This window comes from Thunnus maccoyii, chromosome 10 (genome assembly GCF_910596095.1).
Source record: "Thunnus maccoyii chromosome 10, fThuMac1.1, whole genome shotgun sequence".
Taxonomy (NCBI): Eukaryota; Metazoa; Chordata; class Actinopteri; order Scombriformes; family Scombridae; genus Thunnus; species Thunnus maccoyii.
In genome coordinates this window covers 2,214,958-2,240,857 of record NC_056542.1, presented here as the reverse complement: position 1 = coordinate 2,240,857, position 25,900 = coordinate 2,214,958, and the positions used below count along the sequence as shown (strand labels likewise).

Below are 25,900 nucleotides of genomic sequence, written 5' to 3'. Positions count from 1 at the left end.
ACATTTTACTTTGTACATACACTGTGTATGTTTGTATTTTGACACACAGTTTAGCCTGTAATTTTATTTATCTAGAAATTAGTACATTTAAATACTTTTTCTTTAACACTGTTCCATAGCATGTTGTGTTGGGACAAAAACAGAGATTAAAAAACATTCAAAGAATCAGTCCTTTTCCACAGCATTTGTCCAGGTTTAGAGTTGTGGTGTTTGCCCAACATGGGAAACTGTTTCATTCTTCACTGACCAGACTGAGTGTCCTAGAAATCAAATAAAATTAGAACATAAATAAACGCAATGAACATAATAAAATTAACATTATGAAATTGGTGTTAGTAAAATAATCTGTGTTTTCACAGCTCCACTCCCTGAAGGTGTGCTGTCTGTTGTCCACATCACTGATGATGGAATGAGCATCCTGGAGCCGCTGGAGATTACAGACACTCATGTGGTTGTGAATGTCCCTCACCTCTCTGCTTTTGGCCTGGTCTGGGATTTTGTCATGAGGTTTGCCAACATCACACGGACAATTAATGGCCAGGTTCTGCTGTTCCTCCGACCTCCGGACACACATGATCGAATACTTGATGTATTTCTGCTGCAGGACAACATTCCTCTGAGTGAGGTAAAACTATCTGTCATACAGTATGTGCTTACCATCAGCCTGAACTTGTGTTTTAAACCGCAGCTATTTCTATACTAGGCCACTACTTTTATACTAACGTCTCACTCCTCTATACCTGTTATCAAACCTTCTCAAGCTGTGGTAAGAAAAGAATGATTGTCTAATCTGACCTGGAAATCGTCAGAATACTCTTACGTTTTTAGTTGTTTTTTTCTGGGTTATCTCTAGAGTGCATTATTGTCTCTCACAGTGTCACTTGTGATATCACCACTAGGTTGTGTAAATGTTGAATAGTGGGCTAAATTAATATAAAATTAAATATCTAGGTATTCCATATGGCAGCGTGATGCTGCCACCATGAAAAAAAAAAAGTTTGTTCAGTTTCTTGTTATAAACTTTTCAAGTTTTAACAAGACATTTTTCATGTTATTCCAAGATATTCTCCCAGAATACATTTTTTAAAATAAACTTTTCTTGTTATATTTAACAACATAAAACTTTGTCTATATTTTCAACATAGAACTGCTTCCACAGGATCTCCTTTAAAAACATTACAGTGTTACATGCTGCCACTGCAGTGATGGAGGCTTGTTTAATTCCACCTGTAACTCATCTAGATTTGTCTATAGCTATCCAGCATGTACAATAACAGAATATGAATAGTACAGAGAAGTCATTGTCTATATATCTGAGAATAAACACCATAGTAAAAATGTCCTATCACTGAAGGTTAAAGTCCAGCAAGGAGAAGCTGAGTACATCAAGATCGCTTCTGACTGTCATCTCAGCACTGATCAAATTTACAGTGTTCACTGTGAACCTGAGGCCTCCACAGTACAGCCTGAGGTGAGTCAGTTCTGATAAACTTCTAATGGTTACAAACTTAATTATTATATGTACAGGTTTGGAAAAAATAGATTTATGATCAGAGTGCTAGATAAAAAAAAAATTACAACAGGTATGAAAATTACACTTTTCCTCTGGTTTTCAGCATGTACCATTTCACACAAAATATGGACCAAATTTCTTCCCAACATTTGAGGTTTTCCTCACTACAAACCAAGAGAGAGTGACTTTGATGGTCCAAGACCAAGAGGGAACACAAGTGTGGAAATGTGTCGTGTGTCTGACAGGTAAAGCTTTCACCCTGCTGCAGCAGAACTTCACCCCATGTCATAGTTAAGACCCCAGTTGCAATTCACAATCCACAAGATATTATTGCTCTAACAATGAATCAAAGATCCACTTCTGGATTTGTCATGCAGCCTTCAGACAATGTTACAGAATTCCGAAGGGTTGTATTTAAGAAAGCAAAAAGATGTATTTTAGATACATCTATCTGGATGAAAAAATATTTGTTCCACTGAATGATGGAAAAGATTTTTAACACATTTCCTTTCTGACTCAAAACATAGATGGCAGCCCACCAGCTACCCGGAGAACAAATTTAGTCAAAATTTTGGAAAATGGTTAAAAATCTTTTTTATCATTCAGTGGATTAAATGTTTTTTCATCCAGATGGTTAGAGGAGTGTTTAAGGATTCTTGAAATGCATTTTAGAAAAAAGGTATGTTATAAACGATGATGGTTTCTCAAACATCACAGATTAATTATCTTTTAGAGAAACTGATGGTTATCTCTGTACCTGTTTATGTGAAAAGTGGCAGTGTTGCATTGCATTTTAATGAACTTAAGCATGACGTTAGTCATCTCAGATATATGGGCATACATGTGGTTAATATGCTCAAACATGGAGGGAATAGGTACAGACTGTTGCTCCAGACAGAAGCTTTTTGGATTGATTTTGTGCAAACTCTTACACCTAATGGCTTAAATGAGGATTTTTCTTTGACATGTTTTTTGTAAAGAAGTTGTTTTTGAATTGCCAGCTACTTGGATAGCCCCTTCCCTTCTCTTGCCATATGGAGATTTTGTTAAAATGTTCATAATTTCTAAAAGATCTCTGTTTAAAAGTGACTGTTGAGTTATTAAACAACAGTCTTTTCTTCTTTTCTCTGGTTATCTTCCAGGTCCAAGAAGGGAAAATCTACAGCTGAATCTCCCAGCAGGGGACAGCATCCCAGCAGAGGAGAGGCTACGCTTAGTTCGGAGACAGTTTGTTAGCAGTGTGTCTGAACCTAATCTAAACACGCTTCTGGATAAACTTTTTGAGTGTGGTATTATAAATGATGATGAAATGCAGTCAGAACACAAACAGGAGGAAACAAAGCTCGAGAAGTGATCGACATGGTGCGAAGAAAGGGAACTGAAGCCAGCTCAATTTTTATTGTCGCCCTCCATAAAGTGGATCGAAACCTTTCCAGACTGCTCAAATTAAGCTGAGTGTGATGATAAACATGTATAATAGCTGGCTCTTTTACAGTCTCAGGTTACTTATTGTTATCTTTAAATGAGATGTTTTGACCTTAAAAGCTGTGTTTTTAATAAGGGGACTTTCACTCAGGTTGTAAAAAGGGCCTTTAGAAAGAGATCCAACAAAACTTGGACTACATTGGATAGATTTTGAGCAGAGAACAATTCCACTTAGAGGTTGTGTCTGCAAATATGAACTAAAACAGATGCTGCTGCTGTTAAATGAGACCTCAAACAAAAGACTCAAACAGAAGGTTTGTGAGTAAAGCTATTGGTCTAATGCAATAATTATAATTAAAAGTGCAGTCAGACCTTTTTCTAATTCAATATAAAAGCCTTAACTGAGTAGTTACTTATCCCTCTCAAACAACGAGAATGATCACCTTTCTAGATCTCTGCCGCTTTTTTAGAGCTTTAAGAAGGTACATTCTTAAGTAGCATATGTAACACATTAATTTGACATGTAGAGTTAACTTTGGTGGTTCTGTGTTCAAGTTCAAGATCTGTGCAGAGATGGGGTTAACTTTTTACATCAGCTCTACATCACTCCACCTAAATTACACAAATAAAAAACTCAAATCTCTCACCTCTCTGCTTCAGATTTGGCTTAAATGAAGGTAAATTCTTACTTTCCACCTGTTCTTTTCCCCCAAATATACAGTTTTTGGACAAATGTATGCAGTATTTTTTTTACACATCCATGGGCTTAATTTCCAAGTGGACCCTGAAATTTGCTTGTCAGGTAACTTCACCAGCTTCAACCTTGGTCATCATGACAAAGCTGTTAAGCTCACAGAAATCTTATTTATTATTGCCGAATATGTGTGATGTGAGAATGGTAGAAACAAGAGTAAATCCTTTTACAACATAGAGCAGTCTTTTATTGATTATATTAAAAACTTTCCTCTCAACCAGATTGACCTGTCTTAGACACATTTATCTCAATTTATTGAATGTATTCTGGATTGCGCCAAACTGAAGATGATGTGGTCTGATGTCAAATGAAGAAAGAGGAAAGAAAACATATCAGCAGGTCAGAGTTTGAATGTTGTTCCTTGTTTCCACCACTAGATGGATACAGAACATTATTGACAAACAAAGAGGCTGCACCACCTGAGAGAAATGAAGGACTGAAAAACAACAGATCCCTTTTGAGAAAGATTTTTGAGTTCAAGTTATACACAGAGTAAATTAGTGCACAGATTTTGTGGTGCCAGGGTAATTATAGAACCTTTACATTGAGAATACAGGAACAAACTGGAACTAAAACAGAAGACGGTGTCTGTTTGACATTAGCAGTAGTATTTTAACCCTCAAATCGCTTCTAATCTAATTTCATAACTTTTCATTTTTCGGTGGTCCGGGCTTTAAAAAGTAACCTTAGTGCAAAACTGCTGCTTCTAAAATCTTTTCATCAACATCATCATTACATCGTTGTTACACCACAGCCATCGTCATCTTCATCAGTCATATCATCATCATATTTACACTCTAAAAACTTTGGTGTGTAGCATTTGAACATTTCTGACTTTGATGACTCCTTGTAAAATAAAACTTCTTCTTCAAAAGCTACATTTTATACCATGAGAATCATTTGAAAAATGCTGTAAACACATGAGACAAGCAGCAAGTTTTAGTTCTGACCTACATGTGAAACAAAAATAACATGAAGTGCAGAAAACAATAAAGCATAAACCAACAGGATTCATTGAACACCAAGAACAAGGTTCAGTTCATGATACAAATAAAGAGCTTATAAAACAAACTTTGAACAAATCAGTCAAAGAATTACAAAATGCTTTTTACCTTGGAAAAAGTACACTAGTGTTTACACAATGACGGCAACAGCAGAGCAACTGAAAGTACCTTGTACCTCACAGTACAGACTCACAGGTTGTTAAAAGGTTTGGTTGGGAAGCTCCAGGTTACAGGATGTTGAGTTCCTGCAGTGAAAACAGGATTTCAGAGTCTCCAATGAACCTTCAGGTGTTTGGACTGTGGGAGGAATCCCGCACACATGCAAACTGTCTGTACACAGAAAGAAGCAGCCCACACCCAGTGATGTGACGACACCACAGAATTTATAATGTACAAAAACAGGCAACAAAACATCAGACACAAGCAAAAATCCAGAACTAGACATCAAGACTCAAATGTGAAATCCTCTTCTTTATTAAACACTCATGACACAAGGCCTCTTGGCTCTTGTATTGTTTGGCTGTTCTGTAAACAGATACACCAGTTGCTCTTCCTCTCTTGTATTTCTGACAGAGTAGCGGCTCAATTAATGTTTGAGACATGGCTGCTGTTACCATCTGTAACCACCAGGTGTCACCAAATCAACCAGGACTGAAATCTGAAGGGTTAGAACTTTAAACATTAATTTTTATCATGTGTCTGTGTGTCAGCCTAATATTTTTGTGCACATTTATGACTGTATGCTAAAGGACCTCTCATTGCAGTGATTCACAATTGTTGAAAAACCTATTTTATAACATGTTTTATACCGCTATTGACAGCTGACTCCTCACTCCTCTTAACCAGCTGGTCGGGGCTGCAAATGATCAACAACTGCAGCAAAAGGCATTTCTGGCAATCAGCTACGCTAAAAACAAGCCTTACCTAGTTTGTTGCAGGCCACATTTTGGTCTTTGTCATGGCTCAAATACTGACATCTATAGAAAGGTTTGGTCTCATCTTGAACCAGAGCATCTGCAGATTAATTCCATATCCAATATGTTATGATCCACTAAAGTTAGGCACAATACAAGATGAATAAATCTCTGTTTTTGTTAGCCTCGCCACCATCTTGACTGTAAGGGAGCCGGGAATTTCCTTTTCAGTAAAGTTCCTTTACAGTACTTAAAGTACTAACCGAGCTAAACACAAATCCATTGAAAGTTTTTAAATTGGTCAAAGTATGAGGCTACAGTACAAGTTTTTCTTAACATCTTTTTTTGAGTCGTTAGTCACAAGGGGTTGCTGTTTTTTGATTTTCCACGAAAACACCTCTAGAACAATAAGTTAGGAATTTCAGATCTTCATAATTTTAAATACACAAATAGTCTGGACTCTTACAATATAGATTCAAAAAGAAAAATGATAATCTGTTGCTTTTTCTTGTTCCAGTCTTGACATGTTGCAGACCATAGAGACATTTTATATAGTATTCCTATGGGATTTTCAATATTCTGTTTATTATATCATATAAACATCTTGAAATCTGTACAAAAGGCAGTTTATATTTAACTGAATTTCAAAATGTCTGACTTTAAAATTCAAAAGCATTGCATTTAAAATGTAATGCATAAAATATTTCACAGTCCAGTAGTTCACATACAGTATTTCACAAACAGTAATTCATGCAAATTGTAATTATGAGGAATATTTAACTTCAGAACTTTATTATACAATTGTATAGTGATTATTATATGCTCCTCAAAAACATATGATGGAAAAAGGAATGCATATTAATGATGAAAAATGATAATAAAAAGCCAAGTGACGATAGTTTGCTGATATATTCACCCTGCAAGAAACTGTTCTTTTACTATTCCCAGAGCTACAAGCCTCCTTATATCCTGTACTTGTGGTGTATGTTCATATTGTTGGGCAATAAGACAACACATGAGTACAAACAGACTGTTTCTTTCTGTCAGGGTTTTTTCTTCATTCTTATCTGTGATCTGAATCTTCTCCACATCCGCTGGTTTAACTCTTCAGCAGTTTTGTCATCCTGTGTTGACAGAGATGGTGACAGCAGATCAGTTTCTGCAAATTTACAGACATTTGAGTTGTAAATTCGTAAAACCACAATTTACTATTTTATATTTTTCCATATTTCAGAAAGTGACACTGAAGAATGTTTTGCAGCTTATGGTGAATCATTTAGGGGGAAATTCACTATTTTCTCTGCCTTACTTAAGTTGTATTTTTCATTACATACTTATAATTTAAGTTAAACAAATATAATAAAAAGATATTTGTATATTATATAGAATATTATATTAATATTAATTGATATGTATGGAGAATATTTCAAAAACAAGGTTACAAAGTGCTTCACATAACAGAAAATACACAGCGCTATTACAGAATAGAATAAAGACAGTGAAATCCAGAAATACAATAAAAAAATAATAATAGTATTTAAAAATTATTTAAAAACAAGAATAAAAAGATAAATCAAAAGCCAATTTATAAAGAGTCTTTATCGTGGGACATCTTTAGAAATGTGTATTATTTCTTAAAATTTTGACTCTACAACCCCTTTCATAGTTTATACTTTGAAAGACACTTCATCTGACACAAATCTCTATCAGTCCCTTTATTTCAATATTAATATTTTAATTTCAATATTTCATACAAATATTAATATTTCAGCTCCTTTCAGCACATTCACTTTAAGAACTGAAACATGAACTCCTTTTCAGCGCTTCCGTTTAACAGTCAATTAATTTCATTTCAATGATTCTGTTTCAAATCCCACTTTGACTTCTTTCAGAGCTTCAACTTCATGTCCAACTTCAGTTCTTTTATGTTTAAAATCAGAGGCTCCGAGGACAAATAACAATTTAAGACATGTTTGATGTCTCCAGTGTTTCATTGGACATGAGAACACTTAACTTCTTTCAGAAAATATGTCAGTTTCTAGTTTGTTTATTACATAATTACAATGATGCAGCATCCCATCATATCACAGTATTCCCCTCTTGTCATTTTGGTTTAAACTATTAGACTGTTTTACAAAGTTCATTAACAGCTGAGGAACTGTTTATCTTGCTTTCACTTGGAGTCATCAACATCTGAAATTTCTTTTTGTACATTTTACTCAAACTGCAGCCATCGTGGCTGAACATTTAAAGAAATTCTGCACATTTCCAGGTGTATATTTATATTCAGGAACCTTCCTAGAATATCTTGGCATGATTTATAGTAAAAAACTCCTTATTTATCTAATACTGGCCCTTTATGCAGCCCCTCAGTTCAGCCTGATTGGTTCTGATTGGTCAGCTTCAGGAAGTTGTGTCTTGACCAACTTCCAGCAGCTCGGGAGGCAACGTCAACAAACCATGAAACAAACTATAGTAGCAAGATTTCACTGTTTTTTCTCATTCTTTACTTGAATGTCAACTTCTCAAATCCATCTGTACATGTTGGAGCTGAATCAGAGTGAAATATCACCGCCTTGCTCTTCATCAAACTGTAACCATAGCAACATGACCCCTTGGCAAGTGAGAATTCTTGACAAGAGTTCACATGTTCAGCACCTCAGCGCGTCTGGTTACAAACTACATTCAGAATATGTGTGAAATAAGCCCTTTGTAGATCTTTATAATGTTTTGGAAATAATAGAATCATAAACTTTATTTAGTTTTAAACTATCATCGTGTAAATTCTGTTGGTGTTAAGGGTGCGAAACACCAGGCTTTAAAATGGATTTTTGATTCAGTCCAGTGGAATCACAGTGATGAGTAGATTTGCTCACAACATGATGTAAATCAGAGTGGATTTTTGGCATTGAGTTAAACTTTGTGAATTTGCGCCGTTGAACAATAGCAAGCCATCTTGACAGTGCTGATCATCAAGGATACAGAGAGTCCAAAATGGAGGAAGCTATCGTTGCTTATTGGCTGTGTTGCACAACTCACTTTTATGTAACCCCCTCTGTCAGAGTTAAACTGCTCCTCTAAAGGTTTGCAGACAGTTATGAGAACAGGAGTCGATGGTACATATTCGTCTTTTGCATAAAGTTATTGCGTTATTGGTAAAGTGGTGAAGTTAATTGCTAGAAATTATTTTCCCTTTAGCAACAGAGCTAAGCCAAAAAGTTTCCTAACTGAACATTAGTAAGCTTGTTAGCAGTTAGCTTCTGGCTCCACTGTTTCACACAAACAAGCAAATGTCACTTCATGGTGTGACCACCTTTCTTTTGAGTATCAATGTTTCAGCCCCTGTTTGAGGGTAAAGTTATTTGAGAAATTTATAATGGAGTACAAAGTCAAGAGGTTGTGATATGTAGCACAAATAGCTAGTGAAGCTGTAAACTGTTCCCACACATGCTCAGTGGCGTTTGCCTTACACTGAACTACTCTCCGGAGACTGAAAACATGATGCTGTTATTAGTCTTTGGAGCCGTTTCTAAACAAACTAACGTGACCAAACTCTTCATAATGAAGGAACATGTCACCCAGTGCAGCGGTGTGACTCACTGACGTGTTTTTAATAGTTTTTGAACAACAACAGAGGTCTACAGCACAGAGGAATAAGATATATCAGGCTTTGGATGCACACACAATACTTGTTAGTAGATCAGTTCATTGTTGGTTTGGATCCAAACATGAGATTTGTTAACAAGAAGAAAAATAAAGAAAATCGCCAGCCTGATGCTTTAAGTTAAGTTCCTGTAGGCCTAGATGTGAACCTCGGCCTCTGGTGTCAGAGTTCTGCTCTTTATACATACATTTCGAACATAATCCGGGCTGCTTTTACATTTGCCAAAACAACGTAATTGGGAGAAGACTTTTGTAATATATAAATGTAATTTCCAGGAGCCAGGAAAGATATTGAATTTTTAGTGATATATAACAGAGAAAAGCAGCAAATGTTTAATTTTTTGCTTCAATTTCAGAGATTATAACGACAGTAATCCTGTTTAACTTTTGTTTTTACTGCCTAAAGCCTTTATTTTGTTTTCCTTCCTTAATTCTGCTGCTTTTACTGCTACATGGATCATGAACGGACCCCAGACCCCGACCCTAACCCTATTTGTCACTATCAGACCATTGAGTTTGGGGCAAAAAGCTTCAGTATGACATGTGACGACTCATACCTGTCAACAATCATCTCGCATGATCACAGTCAAACTGAATATTTACAAATCTATCCACAAGACCTGATGTCATGTGATGTGATATATTTTTTAATCATCTCCGGTTAATTGTTCCAAAAACAGCAAAGAATCTGCTTCTCAAACCAAAAATTACAGTTTGCAGCTGAGAAAACAGACAGATTTTCTTCAAACGAACAAGGCCGAAACAGATAACACTTTGTGTCCTGTTTAACGGGAAGAACTCCAGATTTTTTCCTCCCTTTCACTTTTGTTGAAAAGAAGTCTTTTATTTAGCGGAGGCTCTGCAGAGAAACGCTGTGCTGAACAAACACAATAAGCTGGTTGTTGTTGTTCACATAGTTCAGTCAGAGAGAATTTACTACAGGGCTCAACACTGAAATGTCAGCGCTGGCGGGAAGAAGAGCAGATCTGGTTTATTTTTGACTTCATTCAGCTTTATGAGCTGAAGAAATACAGAAAATGAGCTGTTGGTGTGATGATAGTGATGTTTTAGACAATGGCACTTGGAAATGTATTTTTTTATAATTATAACACCAAAGTCATGACAATTTGAATCATTGTGTTGAATGTATGAAATACTGTATGTGTTAGATTTTGTATTGTGACAATACATGACATTAAAGAAATTTACAGATCATACTGTGACTGAGATTCTCAATTTATTGGTTTCAAATAGTTTTGATGTGCTTTTGACAACATTTTCAAAAAAAAAACAAAAACACACATACACATTTTTATGAATCAATTTACTATTATTATTTTCTTAATGGAAAAACTGTAAAGTTAATTCTTGATCTTGGAAACTACTTTGCCATAAAAAACAAACAAACTTTACTCTAGAAAGTGGATGTTAAGATCACAATTTTTTTTGTCTTTTTAGTGTTTTTTTATTTGGTTTTTTGTTTTTTTTAAGATCTGGAAACATCATTTTGAAATGATTACTATAACATTGCTGCTTGTTTTAATAATAATAATAATAATACATTTAATTTATTTAGCACCTTCCATTGCAGGTTTCAGTACACAGTAGCAGGAGTTGGTTGGGCTTGATGTGCTGAAACAGCTTGTGCACGACCCTAAACCTGTCTGGTCTCATGTGGTGTGAGACTGTAATCCATTACCAGTAAGACAACAGGTTAGAAGAGGGGACCAACAAATCAACTCAGAAACACACCATAAACCAGAAATAATGGAAGACTGGGCTTGGGGTTAGCGACTCCAACCCATAAAAAACATCCATGCTACAGAAAAGTTGATGAAAATTTTTTTTAAAATAAATTTCTTCTCATGAGAGACCAGGATATCCGTCGATGAGTGGATCCTACATTTCTCATAATGCAACTGGAGATCATCTTTTCTTTAAACCCTTCCTGCCTGGTAAACACTCACATGTTCAGTTTATAACACAGACTTTTGAATCATAAATGTGTGGCCTCCTGATGACATCACTATGACATCAACAGGGATATTTTCACAGACTTGACAAACATCCTCTAGAGACACAGATGACATTATACAGCCTTTTTTCACTGGTTGTATTTTTTTTTTTGGTCCATAAAATGTTAGAAAATGGTGAAAAATGTTGATCAGTGTCCAAGATGATGTCCTCAAATGTCCACAATCAAAAGATACTCACTTTACTGTCATAGAGGACTAAAGAAACCAGAAAATATTCATTTGTATTCTTCTGAAAGGCTGAATTTTGTCTTTTTTTTCTTAAAAAATGACAAAGAATGATTTATCGATGATCAAAATAGTTGGTAATTATTTTTCTCCTGATTGACTAATCGATTAATCGACTTATTGCTGCAGCTTTAACCCTCATCCTAACAAGTAAACTGAACTTTATGTATAAAAATGGGAGCAGTTTTTTTTATTTGCAAGGAAAGAATCCCAAAATTCATCATGATTAATGGAGAGTAAACACTTTAAAGGAACATATTGGAGTTCAATTATTTTCTGTGTGAATATGAGCAGTAACTTGATGCTTTAATGTAAGAAGCTGCCAATTTCTTGTTTCTCTTTTAATAACATCCTTATTTCCTGATGGTTTACTTTTTTATTAATTTCACTGTGTGTTTATATCCAAAGGTGGAAAGCAACTAAGTACATTTACTCAAGTACTGTACTTAAGTACAGTTTTGAAGTACTTGTACCTTACTTCAGTATTTCCATGTGATGCTACTTTCTACATTTCAGAGGGATATATTGTACTTTCTACTCCACTACATTTATTTGACAGCTTTAGTTACTTTTCAGATGAAGATTTGACACAATGGATAATATAACAAGCTTTTAAAATACAACACATTGTTAAAGATGAAACCAGTGGTTTCCAACCTTTTTGTCTTTTGACGTCTTACAAAAAGCAGTGTGTAGTCGGGGTCACATTTCACATGTCTATGAGTTGTTAACAGCTCCACCAAATAGTGATTTTTCCCTCTAAACTTCTCACATGCTTTCATTTCAATAAATGTTCAAATGATCCAATATTTCAGCAAAAATCAAAGATTACAGAAAAAGTCCAAAAACTGAAAACAGATTTGTGTATCAGAACTTTGTTTTTTCTTCTTTCCTCTCCCATTAATCATCTCACGACCCCTCAGATTTATCTGCTGACCCTTTGGAGGGGCCCGACCCCTAGGTTGGGAACCACAGGACTAAACTAGCTAACTGTATATAAAGTAGTGTAAACTAGCTCCACCTCCAGCAGCTACAACAGTAACATGCTGCTCTAACACTGATGCTTCACTATTAATAATCTAATGATGTCATATATAATAATATATCAGTCAGAGGGACCAAACCACTACTTTTACTGCAATACTTTAACTACATCAAGCTCATAATACTTATGTACTTTTACTTAAGTAGGATTTTACACAAGTAGGATGCAGAACTTTTACTTGTAATGTCTGTATATACTGCTGTTATCACATGTATATACTGTATTTTTTCTAAATTATTTAGGTAATAATATTAAGTACACTCAATTCTGACATCCCTGGACAATCAGGCACTTTACTAGCATAGCAAAATCCACCTCAACATTCTGTTCTTTCTGTTATATTTCTTTTTATATATATTTGAGTTAGTTTATTTAGTTATTGTATACAATTTAGAATTAAATTGAATTTGTTTCTTTACCTTTTTTATCTCATTGTTGGCTGCTGAAACATTTTAATTTCCCTTTGGGATTAATAAAGCATCTATCTATTACAGTATTTTTACATTGCTGTATTTGTAATTTAACTTAAGTAAAGGATCTCAGTACTTCTTCCACCACTGTTTATATCTAAAATATACATATATATAGCATATATGACCACTTGTTAACATGTGTACCAAATTCCATACGGTGTTACGATCATTTAAAGACAACTTAGCAAACTCCAGCTGTGATGAAGACAGGAGTGGAGCCCGCCGTGGTCTTTTGTGCTCACCACAGTTGTAAAGAGTGGTCATCTGAGTCACCGGAGCCTTTCTGTCAGCCCTCAACCAGTCTGGCCATCCTCCACTGACCTCTCTCATCAACAACAAAGCGTTTCCGTCCGCAGAACTGCCGCTCACTTCTGAGCAAACTCCAGAGACTGTTGTGTGTGAAGGAGATCAGCAGTTTCAGAAATACTCAAACCAACCAGCCCGTCTGGCACCAACAATGACGCCACAGTAAAAGTCACGGACATCAGTTTGTTTTCCCCCATTCTGATGTTTGATGTGAACATTAACTGAAGCTCCTGACTTGTATCTGCAGGATTTTATGCATTGCACTGCTGCCACCCGATTGGCTGATTGGATAATTGCAGGAATAAGAAGATGTACAGGTGTTCCTAATAAGCATGCATGTCTAAACATATAATCATCCACCTATCTACATGTACCTGTATACTTGCAGCAGCCAACTTGTCTGACATGTTGTTCCAAAAACATTTGGTGAGGCAGCATTTAGTTTTTACGCTCTGTGAAGATCTAAGAGCAGCTGAAACCTCCTCAGCCTGGCTTTTGATTTGAATATTTTATAGCCGTTATTCATTTTATATAAGTTATTTTATTGTTGTTTGTCTATTGTTCGTGTTTTACTCCCTCTAAATGCTTTTTATCATTTTTATTTCCTGTGTGTATTAGTCTCAACTTGTTTGCATATTTATTGTTTATCACCAGCTTGTCAGTCATCTGTAAAGCACTTTGAATTGCACTGACCTGCATGAAAAGTGCTATTCAAATATAGTTTGATTATTGTTGTTATGTTATGTTCCACAAATGAGTTGTTTAGTCTCGGCCCTACTTTTTCTTCACACAGTGCCCCTTTATTTTAAACCCTTTTACTGTTTTTACTCACAGTCCTCTTTTACTTTCAGGTTGAATCAGATTTTTTTCTAGGAAACTGATTTGTATTTCTCTATCTTAACCACATATTAACATACGCGTGGTTGTTGTCCTTGAGCAAGAAGGTGAACTCCTACCAACTGACCTTTGACCTCTGACATTATTATAATAAAACTGAAGCAGGTGACGAGAAAGAGAAACCGCCAACTTGGATTAAAGCCTCGTATTTTAATCACGACACTATAATTAACTCAGGAAGTTCAAACATCTGCGGTTTAAACTCTGCGCCGTGCAGCAGCGGGACTCTGCCTGCAGGGGGCGCTGCCACCTGCACCAGAACACCGAAGCTTGTCTGTGTTCTGACAGGATGACTCACTCTGTAGGTTAAAGTCATAAACGGATCCACGCTCTGTGTCAGCAGGTGGGCGTTCACACCTTTAGTCATTGACCTCAGTCACACTCTGCAGTTGGAAAGATGTTACCATAGAAACCGTCACCATAGAGAGACGTTACCATAGAAACCAAACTATACAGACCTGAAACAAACGTACTCTCCCATAACATGTTTTATGATTTTATTTTATTTTAACTATATCCTGATCGTATTTTTGGTTTAAATTGTTCTAAAACCACCATAAATTAAACTGATAATTAATATTGATGCTGAACTATTTTGGCAAGAAATTGTTATTTCTTACAAGGAATGATGTAAGGTATGCACTTTGGGACTTCTGCCAGTTTAAAAAATTCAAATAAAAAGCTTGGAAAAGTGTAATTATAGATTATGTTTTATTATATTTGTATAATCGTTTATTTTTATCAAGTATTTTTATTTATTTAGTTTTATTAATTTTTATTTTACTCATTTGACTATTTTATTATTTTATATATTTTTGTCTCATTTATTTTTATTTCATTTTTATTTATTTATTTTATTAATTATTATTTTTCTGTGTAACTCAATTTGTCTTAGATAACAGCTTTATTTTATTCACTTTTATTAACTTTATTCAATAAAGTTAGACAAATTTTTATATTTAACATGTATACGATGTAAAATACATTGCAAGTAAAAGTCCTGCTTGAAAAATCCTCCTACAGTAAGTATTATGAGCTTGATGTAGTTAAAGTATTGCAGTAAAAGTAGTGGTTTGGTCCCTCTGACTGATATATTTTTATATATGACATCATTAGATTATTAATACTGTGTCAAATCTTCATCTGAAACGTAATTAAAGCTGTAAAATAAATGTAGTGGAGTAGAAAGTACAATATTTCCCTCTGAAATGTAGTGGAGTGGAAGTATAAAGTAGCATCACATGGAAATACTCAAGTAAAGTACAAGTACTTCAAAGCTGTACTTAGGTACAGTGCTTGAGTAAATTTACTTGGTTATTTTCCACCACTGCAAGTGTATGTGTGGTGTATGAGTAATTGTGCTTTAAAATAGTGACACCTTTAGGTCCCCAGAAGTAGCTGCAGAGTGAGCGCTCTTCTCCTTCACGCTGCTCTCCGGGGGAAAATCATTCCACTACGTCAAGTCGTCCCGTCCGCTCGGTGAAGATGTCTGCGACGGGTACAGGCGGCTGCGGACCCGGACCCGGACCCTCCCCGGGTGCCGGGTCCGGGGCTTCCAACCCCCGAAAGTTTAGCGAGAAGATAGCGCTGCACACCCAGCGGCAGGCGGAGGAGACAGCCGCCTTCCAGGAGGTCATGATGGACATCACCTCGACCAGGGTGAGTCTGAGACGGAGACAGGAGGAGGAGAGCTGCCCGGAGGAAGAGAGGCCTTGCCCGGGCTTGTTAGACTCCGAGATAACGTTATCTTCTATCTTCTGCTCAGAAGTGGTGAATTTACAGCTCACAGCAGCTTAACACGAAGTAGTCTCTGGCTTTTGTTTGATATCTAGTGTCAGCAAAAAAAATGTTGGTGCCCATTTCCGATCCGTCGTTAGCCTAGTTAGCAAGCATTAGCTCAGAGCGCTAACTTGGCTTGTTTACTATATTGCGTGAACGTCGCTGTCACCCTGGACGTCCCGCCGAACCCCGTTCAAAATCTGGCAGTTCAATAACACTTTGCTTGTTTCCACTCATATAATGAACAAGTAGTAAATCATTAAAGACATTTTGCAAGTCATGATTCTTCTCGTAAATTCGGCATTCAATTGAGACACAAATTAGCTCTTAATCTAGTGAAAATCTTAACTTTTCACGCCTCTTGCCACACACATCCCCTGTGTAACGTTAACTGTTAAGGTCGTTGGTAGTTGTAAGATTGTTGTAATAACAGGCAAACCAGACAGAAAAAAGGTGTTAAAGCAATGCCGTTTTGTTCAGTGGGACCAAACGATGCATTTTGATGACTTAAAGTCATGATTTGTCTGTCGTACGTCCGTATCATGAATGCTAACACTATATTCCCTCGTTTTTTGAACGGAATTTGGCGTGACGGTTGTCACATGCAGGTTATAGCACGATTATGGGGGCTTTTGCCTTACCAGTCATCAGTCAACACATATTAGGTAGGTAGTTTGTACTGTAAACGATACATTTTCAGCTTTTTCTCTCCTGGAATAAATGAACACTCCCAATAAACGCTAGCTGGTTTTCAGTTTAGTTTGTTCCCAACTCCCGCTGGAGCTGTCAGTGTCCGCAGCAGAAGGAGGAATTAACAAACTGATTATAACTTATTTAATTAACTAATTCATGTCTTTTAACTTATCACAAGGAGATATGTTGAATCTTGATTGTCCTTGAAAAAGGTTAAAGGGAACCTATTATGCTTTTCCTTATTTCCAGTCTTATATATAATGTTATCATGTTGGATGTTCATATTAAATGTGGCCAAAGTGCCACATAGAACTAATATAGTAAAATAGAAGTAATCCCTGTGAGCAAAAAGCACCAGCTTCAGACTGCTCTGAACGCTCGTTTTCCAACGTTTTTTTCTACTTTCAGCCTGAGCCGACATCGGCTCGTGATGTATTTCTTTATATGATTATCTGCTCCACACACAGCGCGCCACGTCACTGCTCTGCTCCGTTAACATTGTGGTGTTTTTTCATTGTTTTGGGGGAAGTCACTCCAAGCCATGACTCATTACACAGCACAGCAAAGTAAAATAAGTAGTTTACCTGTTGGAGGTGTGCTGGTCATCTGCAGCTCTTCATCAAACATCATCATCACTGTGACTGTTTCTGCTTGTACTCTTCCTCCCTGCGTTGTTTATAACTGATCCACTGAACAAAGAGCTCCAAATATCTCCAGATGTTCTTGTGTTGACTGATTTTTAGTGCTCCTAACGAAGCTCTGCTAATTCGGTGAGGATCACATTTAGTTTCCTGTAAATTCTTCACAATAAAAGTCTCCCATTATTTAGTCATTTAAAAGCTTTTAATATGAAGCAGTAAAGCAGCAGATGTTGGGTTTGCATCGGCAGTAACTTAACACAACTCTGATACAGCTGCCCCTCAGCAGGCTTTCAGAAAGCTTAAAGAAATAAGAGCTAAGACTGCCTGTTAGAGACAGAGGCTGAAATGAGGGGCTGCATAAAGGGCCAGTATAGGATAAATAAGGAGTTTTTAAACTGTAAATAATGCAAAGCTACTGTAGTGGAGTTCCAGAATAAAAATATAGAGCTAGAAATGAGCATAAAAGGGCCCCTTACATTTCAGCTTTTTTCCCCCTGGTATTAATTTATACTCAGACAGATGCTAGCTGGTTATTAGGAAAGTTTGTTCCCAACTTGTGGACTTCTGCAGGAGCTGTCAGTGGGCAACAAACAAACTGATTATAACTTATTTGATTAACTAATTTATGTCTTTTAACCTGTCACAAGGAGATATGTTGAATCTTGATTGTCAAAGTAAAAGGTTGTAAAAGGTTAAGTTAGGACTAGCAGGAGAGCTCCACAAATGGTTGCTCCTTGGACTAAACCTTGACCAGATATGGTTTTTGGTGTTATGCTCACTATCTTAGGTCTTTGGTGTAGAAAATTTTGGGGTTTGTGGTGTAAGGCTTGATGTGTGGTGTTTTTTAGGTCATTCATCAAATAAAAACAACAAACCGTTGCTGGTTACAGCTTCATAAATGCAACAGGTTTCTGCTTGTTTCTCATTTTAATAGGTTTGTTTGGGTGTTCAGGTGATACTTTGAGCTCTGAACATTTTGTCAGTATTTCTTTACATCTTAACCTCTTAAACTCCACAAGGCAATGACATCCTTGGCCAACATTACTGTCTTTCAGAGGCTGGAGCGGACTTGGTTTTGAAGCTCGGTTTTATACCTAGAGGTATCATATGAGACAAGATGACCTTAGGCCAAAAACCATGCAGTTTTTTGCATGCAGTAATATTGTTTTACTTTCACCTATTCTAAAAATGGTGTATTTGAATATTTCTGCATACTGGGGTCCCAAAACAGTCTTGGAGTTGCATAAATTTGGTCTGACTGGAAAGCTGAGACTCTTGTGGCTTCATTGAGCCAAGTCGTATTCATGTGTGATGATGTTAGTACCCACAGTAGCTATTTTATTGTAGTGAGACCATCGTTTTGAAACTTGATCTCACTGTATAAAATGACCTATTGTGACCTCTAGGATAATTACAGCCTCATGAAACTTTACAACCACAAACTAGAGACTGAGAGCATTCAGAGGATGTATGGCTTTCCAAGGTATACTGACAATAAGGGGGTTTCTGGAGCAATTTTCAGAACAGAAGTGCTCGCCATCTGGTCACATAAAAATGCAATTCTTACAGAAATCTCCAAATGTCAAAAGTTTTTGATACCAAATCACAGCATGAATTTTTTTAATGCTGTTCCTCAAGGTCTTGGTGTCATAATGTGATGTTTTAGGGATTTTTGACCGTTTTTATCGATTCTTGACTGGTCAAAAACAGATTTTGCACCAAATCTGTGTAACAAATGGTAGCAACCTGAAAATTGCTGCAACAACTTATGAGACATAATTGAGCATGTGAATGTCCATCATATACTTCCATCATAATGTTATAAGCTCTTATACACTCTAAACTCTCAAAATTTGAATAGGCGCCTAACCAAAACACAATGTATATTTACAGATTTATGACTAGAAAAACTTGACACACAGGTGCTGAGCTGCATCTCTAATTAATCTTCAGGCTTCCAGCTTTCAGATGATGTAAAGCACATGTATGTGGCAGATACTGTTGACCTGCTATCTCCCCCTAAAGATTCCCTGCCTCCCGCCGCAAAAAAGGACAAAAATGGGTCTTTGGTAGGGAGGCGGGGAGGGGAGGGGAGGGGTGGGGGAGTTAAAGAGAAAGTGATGAAACAGTTGCACAAAACACTTGAAAGACTGGTGTCAAGTTCCAGCCTAAACGGAGTCTAACCATCACTTAGACATGAGATTGAATTCCCTCTCCGTTTAGGCTGCTGTTGTTTTTACGTGCGATGGAGTTTCTGGTGTTTTTGTCCGTGATTTTTGTGGAGCATGATGGGATGTCTCGGTGTGTTTGGGTCTGTGTGACGGTACAAAGCGAAGCTGCTGTTGTGGTGTTTTATTAAATAAGTTGCAGCACAATTAATCATAATTAAATCCACAGACTCTATCAGGTGGGATGTTGTGTGGTTTTGTTTTGCTCTGGTGCATCGTGTCGAGCGCTGCTCGTTGACAGATGAATTGTCTGACCAATCACAGCGTGTGTTTACTTCTAGCTCGCTGCGATTACCTGCTGTCTGCTTCCCAAACAGCGATGTGGCTGCAGGCATATTTGTATTATGATTATTATAATTATTCTCTGGGTGTATTTAATTACTGTGTACAATCTTGCAGATGGAGGAGGACTTTTTTTTTTAATGATTTGTCCACAATGTGATGATTTGTTAGTGATTATTTCACATGATTAAACACAAACTGACGTCCCTGTCTGGTTATTCTATCCAATAATGTTTAATTAACTGATGTAAACCCAGAAAATATTCAATTTACTATAACGTAAGACCAAGAAAAGCAGTGAATTCTCACATTTCAGAAGCTGGAACCATCAAATGTTTGGTGTTTTTGCTTAAAAAAAAAAAAACGACTTAAAACAATTAATTGATTATCAGAATAGTTACCAATTAAGTTTCTTTCAATTAATTGACGAATTGTTGCATCTCTAGTCTACAACCTCTTACAGACATGATCTTCTCCAGTATATATCACAATATTACAAATGTTTGCAAAGTCACATGTAAAACAATCAATCTGATATTCAAAGCAGTTAAATATAATCATATCACAATACAATTCTGCTGAATAGTACAGATACATGAAGTGTTTTATTCAGCTTGAAATGTCTGAAGGCGGTGTAATAAATTTCCTGTCAGCCGCCCAGTTACCAATTATCAGATTGTACGCATAACTAAATTAAATCTGCGTAATAAACCGCCTTCTAAACGAGATACTGACTGATAGAAAGGAGAGCTGTCATGTGAGCGTTTCTGTAACGCCGTGTTTTCTTTTCATTGTGGATTTTTCTTTCCTCGCTTCTTGTGCAACAAAGCAGAAAATCTCCCTCCAGAAAGTCACATTCATCAGATTATTAACCGACTTCCATTCATGTCTCACCGCTGAGAGGATGAAATATCCAGCGAAAACACTTAACAAAATCTAAATTAATAGATTTTATAAGACTGTAAAGTTGAAAACAGTAGATGTCATATCTAATAAATCAGGACGTTTCCACGCAGACTCATTCGGAGTCTCGTCCTGGTTTTGATGATTTTTTTAGGAGCTTTTATTTATTATTATACGCACATCATGAAGGTGCAGTTTAAGCTTTTATATCTTTAAACTGATCTGAATCAAGAACACTATTATAATTAATTCAGCTGTAACTTCTAGAATAATACTATGCATATGTTGAGATTATTTTGGGCAGCATGTGTATCTTCAAGGATGCTTTTAAAGGTCGTCCTTTTTTTTTTTGTCTGCAGCTTCTAACTATTTTTTATACACATATTTTGATGCGTCATCTCTGTATTTGTACTCTTTGAGATGTACCTAGAGTGAATCTTTTGGTTGATTTGAGATGTTTATCATCCTGGGTGGGTTGGATGATTAACCACAGCTTCCACCATACAGCGTGCCAGCCTTTTTTCTCTCCACTTGCACAATGGAGTGTGACTTATATCCGTTTTATGAACCGCACGTCTGTTTACTTCCGGTCAACCTGCTGCCAACTCTACAGTAACGTTACCGTCGCCTCCACCTCACTGTTGCTTCACTTTTCACACTTAATTTTGTACATATTGTTAATAGTATTAATATAATAGTGTTTTTTTAGCAGTTTTGATCATTTTAACAGGTGTTGTTTTGCTATAGGATCTTTTATTTTGAAGGATCATACGTGGTGATTTATACATGATTCTAACATTATTATCCAGGTGTTTTATAGTCTGCATCGGATGAGCAGTAATGTAAGATGGAAGAGGTGAACTTTAACATATAGATCGTCATCATCATCATCATCATATTTTCAGTTTTACTAAGGAACGTGTGACTTGAGTTGTAGACGTGTCATGTTTGACAAAGTCAGCAGGGAACTTCTGCATCATAAAGGCTCATATACATCAGATACAGATCACTGCTAAAATAATAAGTGAACTAAGCGATTTGAAACTTACTCAGCGACAGTTTTGATAATAAATTAATTCAGACAAATAACAGTTATTCATCCAGCCACAATGCATACCTCTCAAACATTCAGCTTTTCTCTGTTTTTTTCTATTGTTGTAAATTTAATATTTGGGGGTTTTTGGTCTGTTGATTCGGACTAAACAAAACATTTGAAGACGTTGTCATGATGTGTAGAAACTTGTGATCAGCAGATATTAGTTCATGCAGATATTAGAGGAGGGAATCTTTGGGAATCTCACAGTTTTTCTCTCAGATTCTTTGGTGTCTGATTCGATTGAATGAATAGAAAAGGAGGTTTTTAGTCTCTTACTCCGGTAGACTGTGAACTGCTGTTCTCAGTTCACTGAACCGCAGTATGAAACATAACTGGCAGTTAAGATAAATGATCTTGATGAAGATTGCTGTCAGCAGAGAACCAGCAGTGTGAAAGAACAGTTTTTTTATTTTGAAAATTTTTAACTGCATTAATTCATAAATTTGAAAGCTTCTTACAGTCTTCTGTCTGTATGAGAATAACAAAATGAAACTGTAATTTACTGACCAACATCAGAAGTTGGTGTGTCTGCTGTGAGACGCTGAACGGACGCAGGATGTTTGAGTTATTGAGTTTTATTCTTTGCACCAGAGTTGGAGACAGACGATCTACTCTGCTACGCTAACATTAGCCTCTGAGTGACGGCGGAGAAGATATCATTCAGTAGACTTTACATTCGACTTGCAAAGGTAATTATTGATTGATAAGATGAACTTTTATTGAAGATGAGATGCTGGTAGTCGTCTCTGAAGAGTCTTAATTTGTGATCTGTGAGATCTATACAGTTAAAATTGACTTTACATGTTTTGTATTAATATTAAAAATATTTAAAAATAACTACTGTCAGCTGATTACCTTTATTGGAACACCCAAATATCAATCAGTAATGGCCTTCAAAATCCAGTATCAGTTCACTATCTGTAGTTTATTGATACTGACGGTGAATGCAGATTGTTGCAGCTCGTTAAGTGTCTGAAAGGGGCTTCTGACAAACACACCACCACCTCCTCCTCCTTCATTTACTGACAATACCACCCCTTTGAATTCTGTCTTTTCTGGGAATTCCTTTAGCGCCTGTCCTTTTTATACACACCCACACACACACACACACACACACACTCTGCTGCAGGAATGCGTGGGTGGTCCAATCAGCTAATAGCATCAGGGTGTGTGTGTGTGTGTGTGTGTTGGTAGCAGCAGTCTTTATGCTTCTTCTGTCTCTAACTGAAACATCACTGACAGTTTTTATTTTTCTGCTTGAAAAAGAACAGAAATCAGAGACGTTGCAGCTTTTCAAACATGAATTTGTTGCACAACCTTCACAGCGTGTCTGCACTTTACTAAAGTTCATGAAGATGAACATAAAGAGAAAAGATCTCCGCTTTATTTACATGATGTGTTAAAATAACCGATGCAGTTGATAACTTTGATTATCGTCATTTTATCCAATTGATTAGTCAGTCAACAGAAAATTAATCTGCAGTTATTCTGATGATTGATTTACTCGTTTCATTTTTTTTTTCTGTGGCACAAACATCACAAACATTCATTGTTTCCAGTTTAATTGTGAAGATTTTCTGCTTTTCTTCGTCGTATATCAGTTTAACAGCTTTAACATCGAAACTTTTTACATCATTTTTTTCCAAGAATCTTCTGTAGCAAACAGAATAAACAAAAGGCTTTTTGTAAATCTCTGTGAATATAATCTCGTTGTATCTGATAGCGACCAAACACAAGGAGAGGTAATAAAAACTGCACTGAAATTAAATCTCATAAACCTATCACAGTGTTTAAAGTTTAATGTGTGAATCGTAACACAGTTTTAATTCCACAACTTTGTTGGATCGGAGCAGATCCACAAACACAAACAGGTGGCGGTCGAACATTTGTGTGTTGATGCCTTTTTTTTTTTTTTCAAGACGACAACAACAACAACAACAACAACAACAACAACAACAATACTTTCAGTCAACCATAAAAGAAGCAGGCGTCTGTTTATCATGTGTGGATAAACAATAAAGAAGTGCAACACAGAACATTTATTCACATATGAGTCATTTTTAGCCAAATGAGTATGAAATAAGTTGGAACTTATTAAACCTAAACATTCTTATAAATACATTTTACTCTTAAATGGATGAAAAGAAAAGAACATGTAGGCTTGTGTTTCCTTTGTAACGCCCTCAATGAATAATCCTGGAAAAACCAGCCAACGTTTGAACCTGATCTCTGACTCCTGACGTATATGATAGTAAATTATGATTTGTCTCTATTTTCTGACGCTCTGTAGACCAAACCATTAATGGAAAAATAATCAATAAAGAAAATAATTGTTAGTTGCAGCCCTATCAGCAGATATGTTGGTGGGTGAACTCAGTAGTTCGTATCATTGGCCGCCATGTTATGCATACTTGACTTGAATTTTCTCTGTTTAAGGTCCATATAATGTTTTTATTAGAGCTGCAATGATAAGTCAGTCGACGGAGCGTAACCCCGGGATTCCACCGGGCGCGTGTGCACCGCCTTCCGGCTCCGACGCGGTTTTGCTCCGTCCTCTGCACAGCGCCCTATTCCACCGGGAACGTTTCAGAAGCGGAGCGTCTTCACTGCAGGGAAGCCTTCCACCGTTTAAAGTCAGTTGCACTCCTACTACAGTAATTACAGCAGCCTTGTCAAAGCTGATAAAGTGCCTTAAGGCCACCGTAATTACTGCAGTAGCAGGGCAACTAAACTGCCCAATTTTGTTAACTTGCTCAGCTTTCATTGATTTGGTCATTTTGGTTGGTCATTGGTTAAGTAGGCTACGTAGTTAAATGGTTTCTTTATTCGTCTGTTTTAATTGTGTTTATTGTTGATATATGACCAGGAGTCTGCACAGGGTGTTTTATTTTGAAAATTGACCGGATGCTCAATGCTGTTTCTGACTTCCTGCCCAGCTCGATCTGCTCTGTGCTGCTTGACGTGGCTTCCGTAAAAAATAGACGAGGCGCCTATCTTTAGCGCAGCGCAGCGGAGAGCCGCTTCCGGGACGCTTCTGAAACGCGCCGCTGTGCGCCCGGTGGAATCGGATACATTGACTAAAGTGGCCGCGATCAGCTCCGGCAGCCGCGTCAGAGCCAGAATGCGACTTTCAAGAAAAAATGCCCCAAAATTCTCTGGTTCCAGCTTCGTAGATGTGAGGATTTGCTATTTTTCTTTCCGTCATTTGAAAATCTTTTAGCTTCTGGACGAAACAAACGAGTTGAAGATGTTACAGAGGGCTTTATGAAAGTATAAATGGCAGCATTTCACAGACCGAAAATAATTGAGATTAATCGATAATGAAAATAATATTTAGTTGCAGCCCTAGTTTTTATATCTTTACAGGTATTATTTGAAATAATGTAAATTTTGTGGTTCAAAATGTATAATTTTCTTGTCATTGTCATTTTTTTGATGGTGATTTTTATTGTTCAGCTGTAAAATATCTTAACTCACAAATATCTAAACAACAAAATATTTATGTGCTTATGGAAAACAGCTGATTTGTTGCCATCAGACTATAAATATTGGTTTAATCAGTCTTCAGTATTGATCAGGCTCTGCTGCAGATGTGACATCTAATATCACATAACCGGCCTGATAAACAGACACGCTGCAGACCAGCTGTCAGGTCACATGTTGTCATAGTTGGAATGGAAACCGTGTAGGAAGCTTGATATTAATATTCTGACTAGTTGTAGTCAGATGTACCGTTGTGTGCTGCTTTGGTTTCTTACTTATTGAAACCTAGATAGTGATCTCAAAACCTTTTATTAATCATTGCTGTCCAATTCAAACTATTTATCTCCTGTTTTTCGATGAGTTGAAGATGCTCCTGTATGTGTTGACACAGACTCATGTCAGCAAACTCAAACTAAGAGTATTTTTAGATGTTTTTCTTCTCACAGGATGGTGATAATTGCAGCTTCAGGGCAGAATACTGACTTCTGCAGCCTGAAGCGGGTACAGGGACTTTCAGAGGTTGCACTGGTTCGGTTAGCT

At 36.7% G+C, this 25,900-nt stretch overlaps 2 protein-coding genes across 4 annotated transcripts in view; both read left to right on the top strand.

The window, feature by feature from the left end:
* The window catches only part of LOC121905381 (NACHT, LRR and PYD domains-containing protein 12-like), a 33,554-nt gene extending 28,364 nt beyond the window's left edge, over window positions 1-5,190 (top strand). The window contains exons 14-17 of the mRNA XM_042423591.1: window positions 360-625; window positions 1,355-1,471; window positions 1,617-1,758; window positions 2,656-5,190. Coding sequence (XP_042279525.1) covers window positions 360-625; window positions 1,355-1,471; window positions 1,617-1,758; window positions 2,656-2,867 — 737 coding nt within the window. The 3' untranslated portion in view covers window positions 2,868-5,190. The remainder of the gene's footprint in view (window positions 1-359; window positions 626-1,354; window positions 1,472-1,616; window positions 1,759-2,655) is intronic.
* Window positions 5,191-15,684: 10,494 nt separating this feature from the next.
* The window catches only part of LOC121905603 (CREB-regulated transcription coactivator 2), a 53,756-nt gene continuing 43,540 nt past the window's right edge, over window positions 15,685-25,900 (top strand). For all 3 annotated transcript variants that reach the window (XM_042423973.1, XM_042423972.1, XM_042423971.1), the window contains exon 1: window positions 15,685-15,914. In XM_042423973.1, coding sequence (XP_042279907.1) covers window positions 15,741-15,914 — 174 coding nt within the window. In that variant the 5' untranslated portion in view covers window positions 15,685-15,740. The remainder of the gene's footprint in view (window positions 15,915-25,900) is intronic.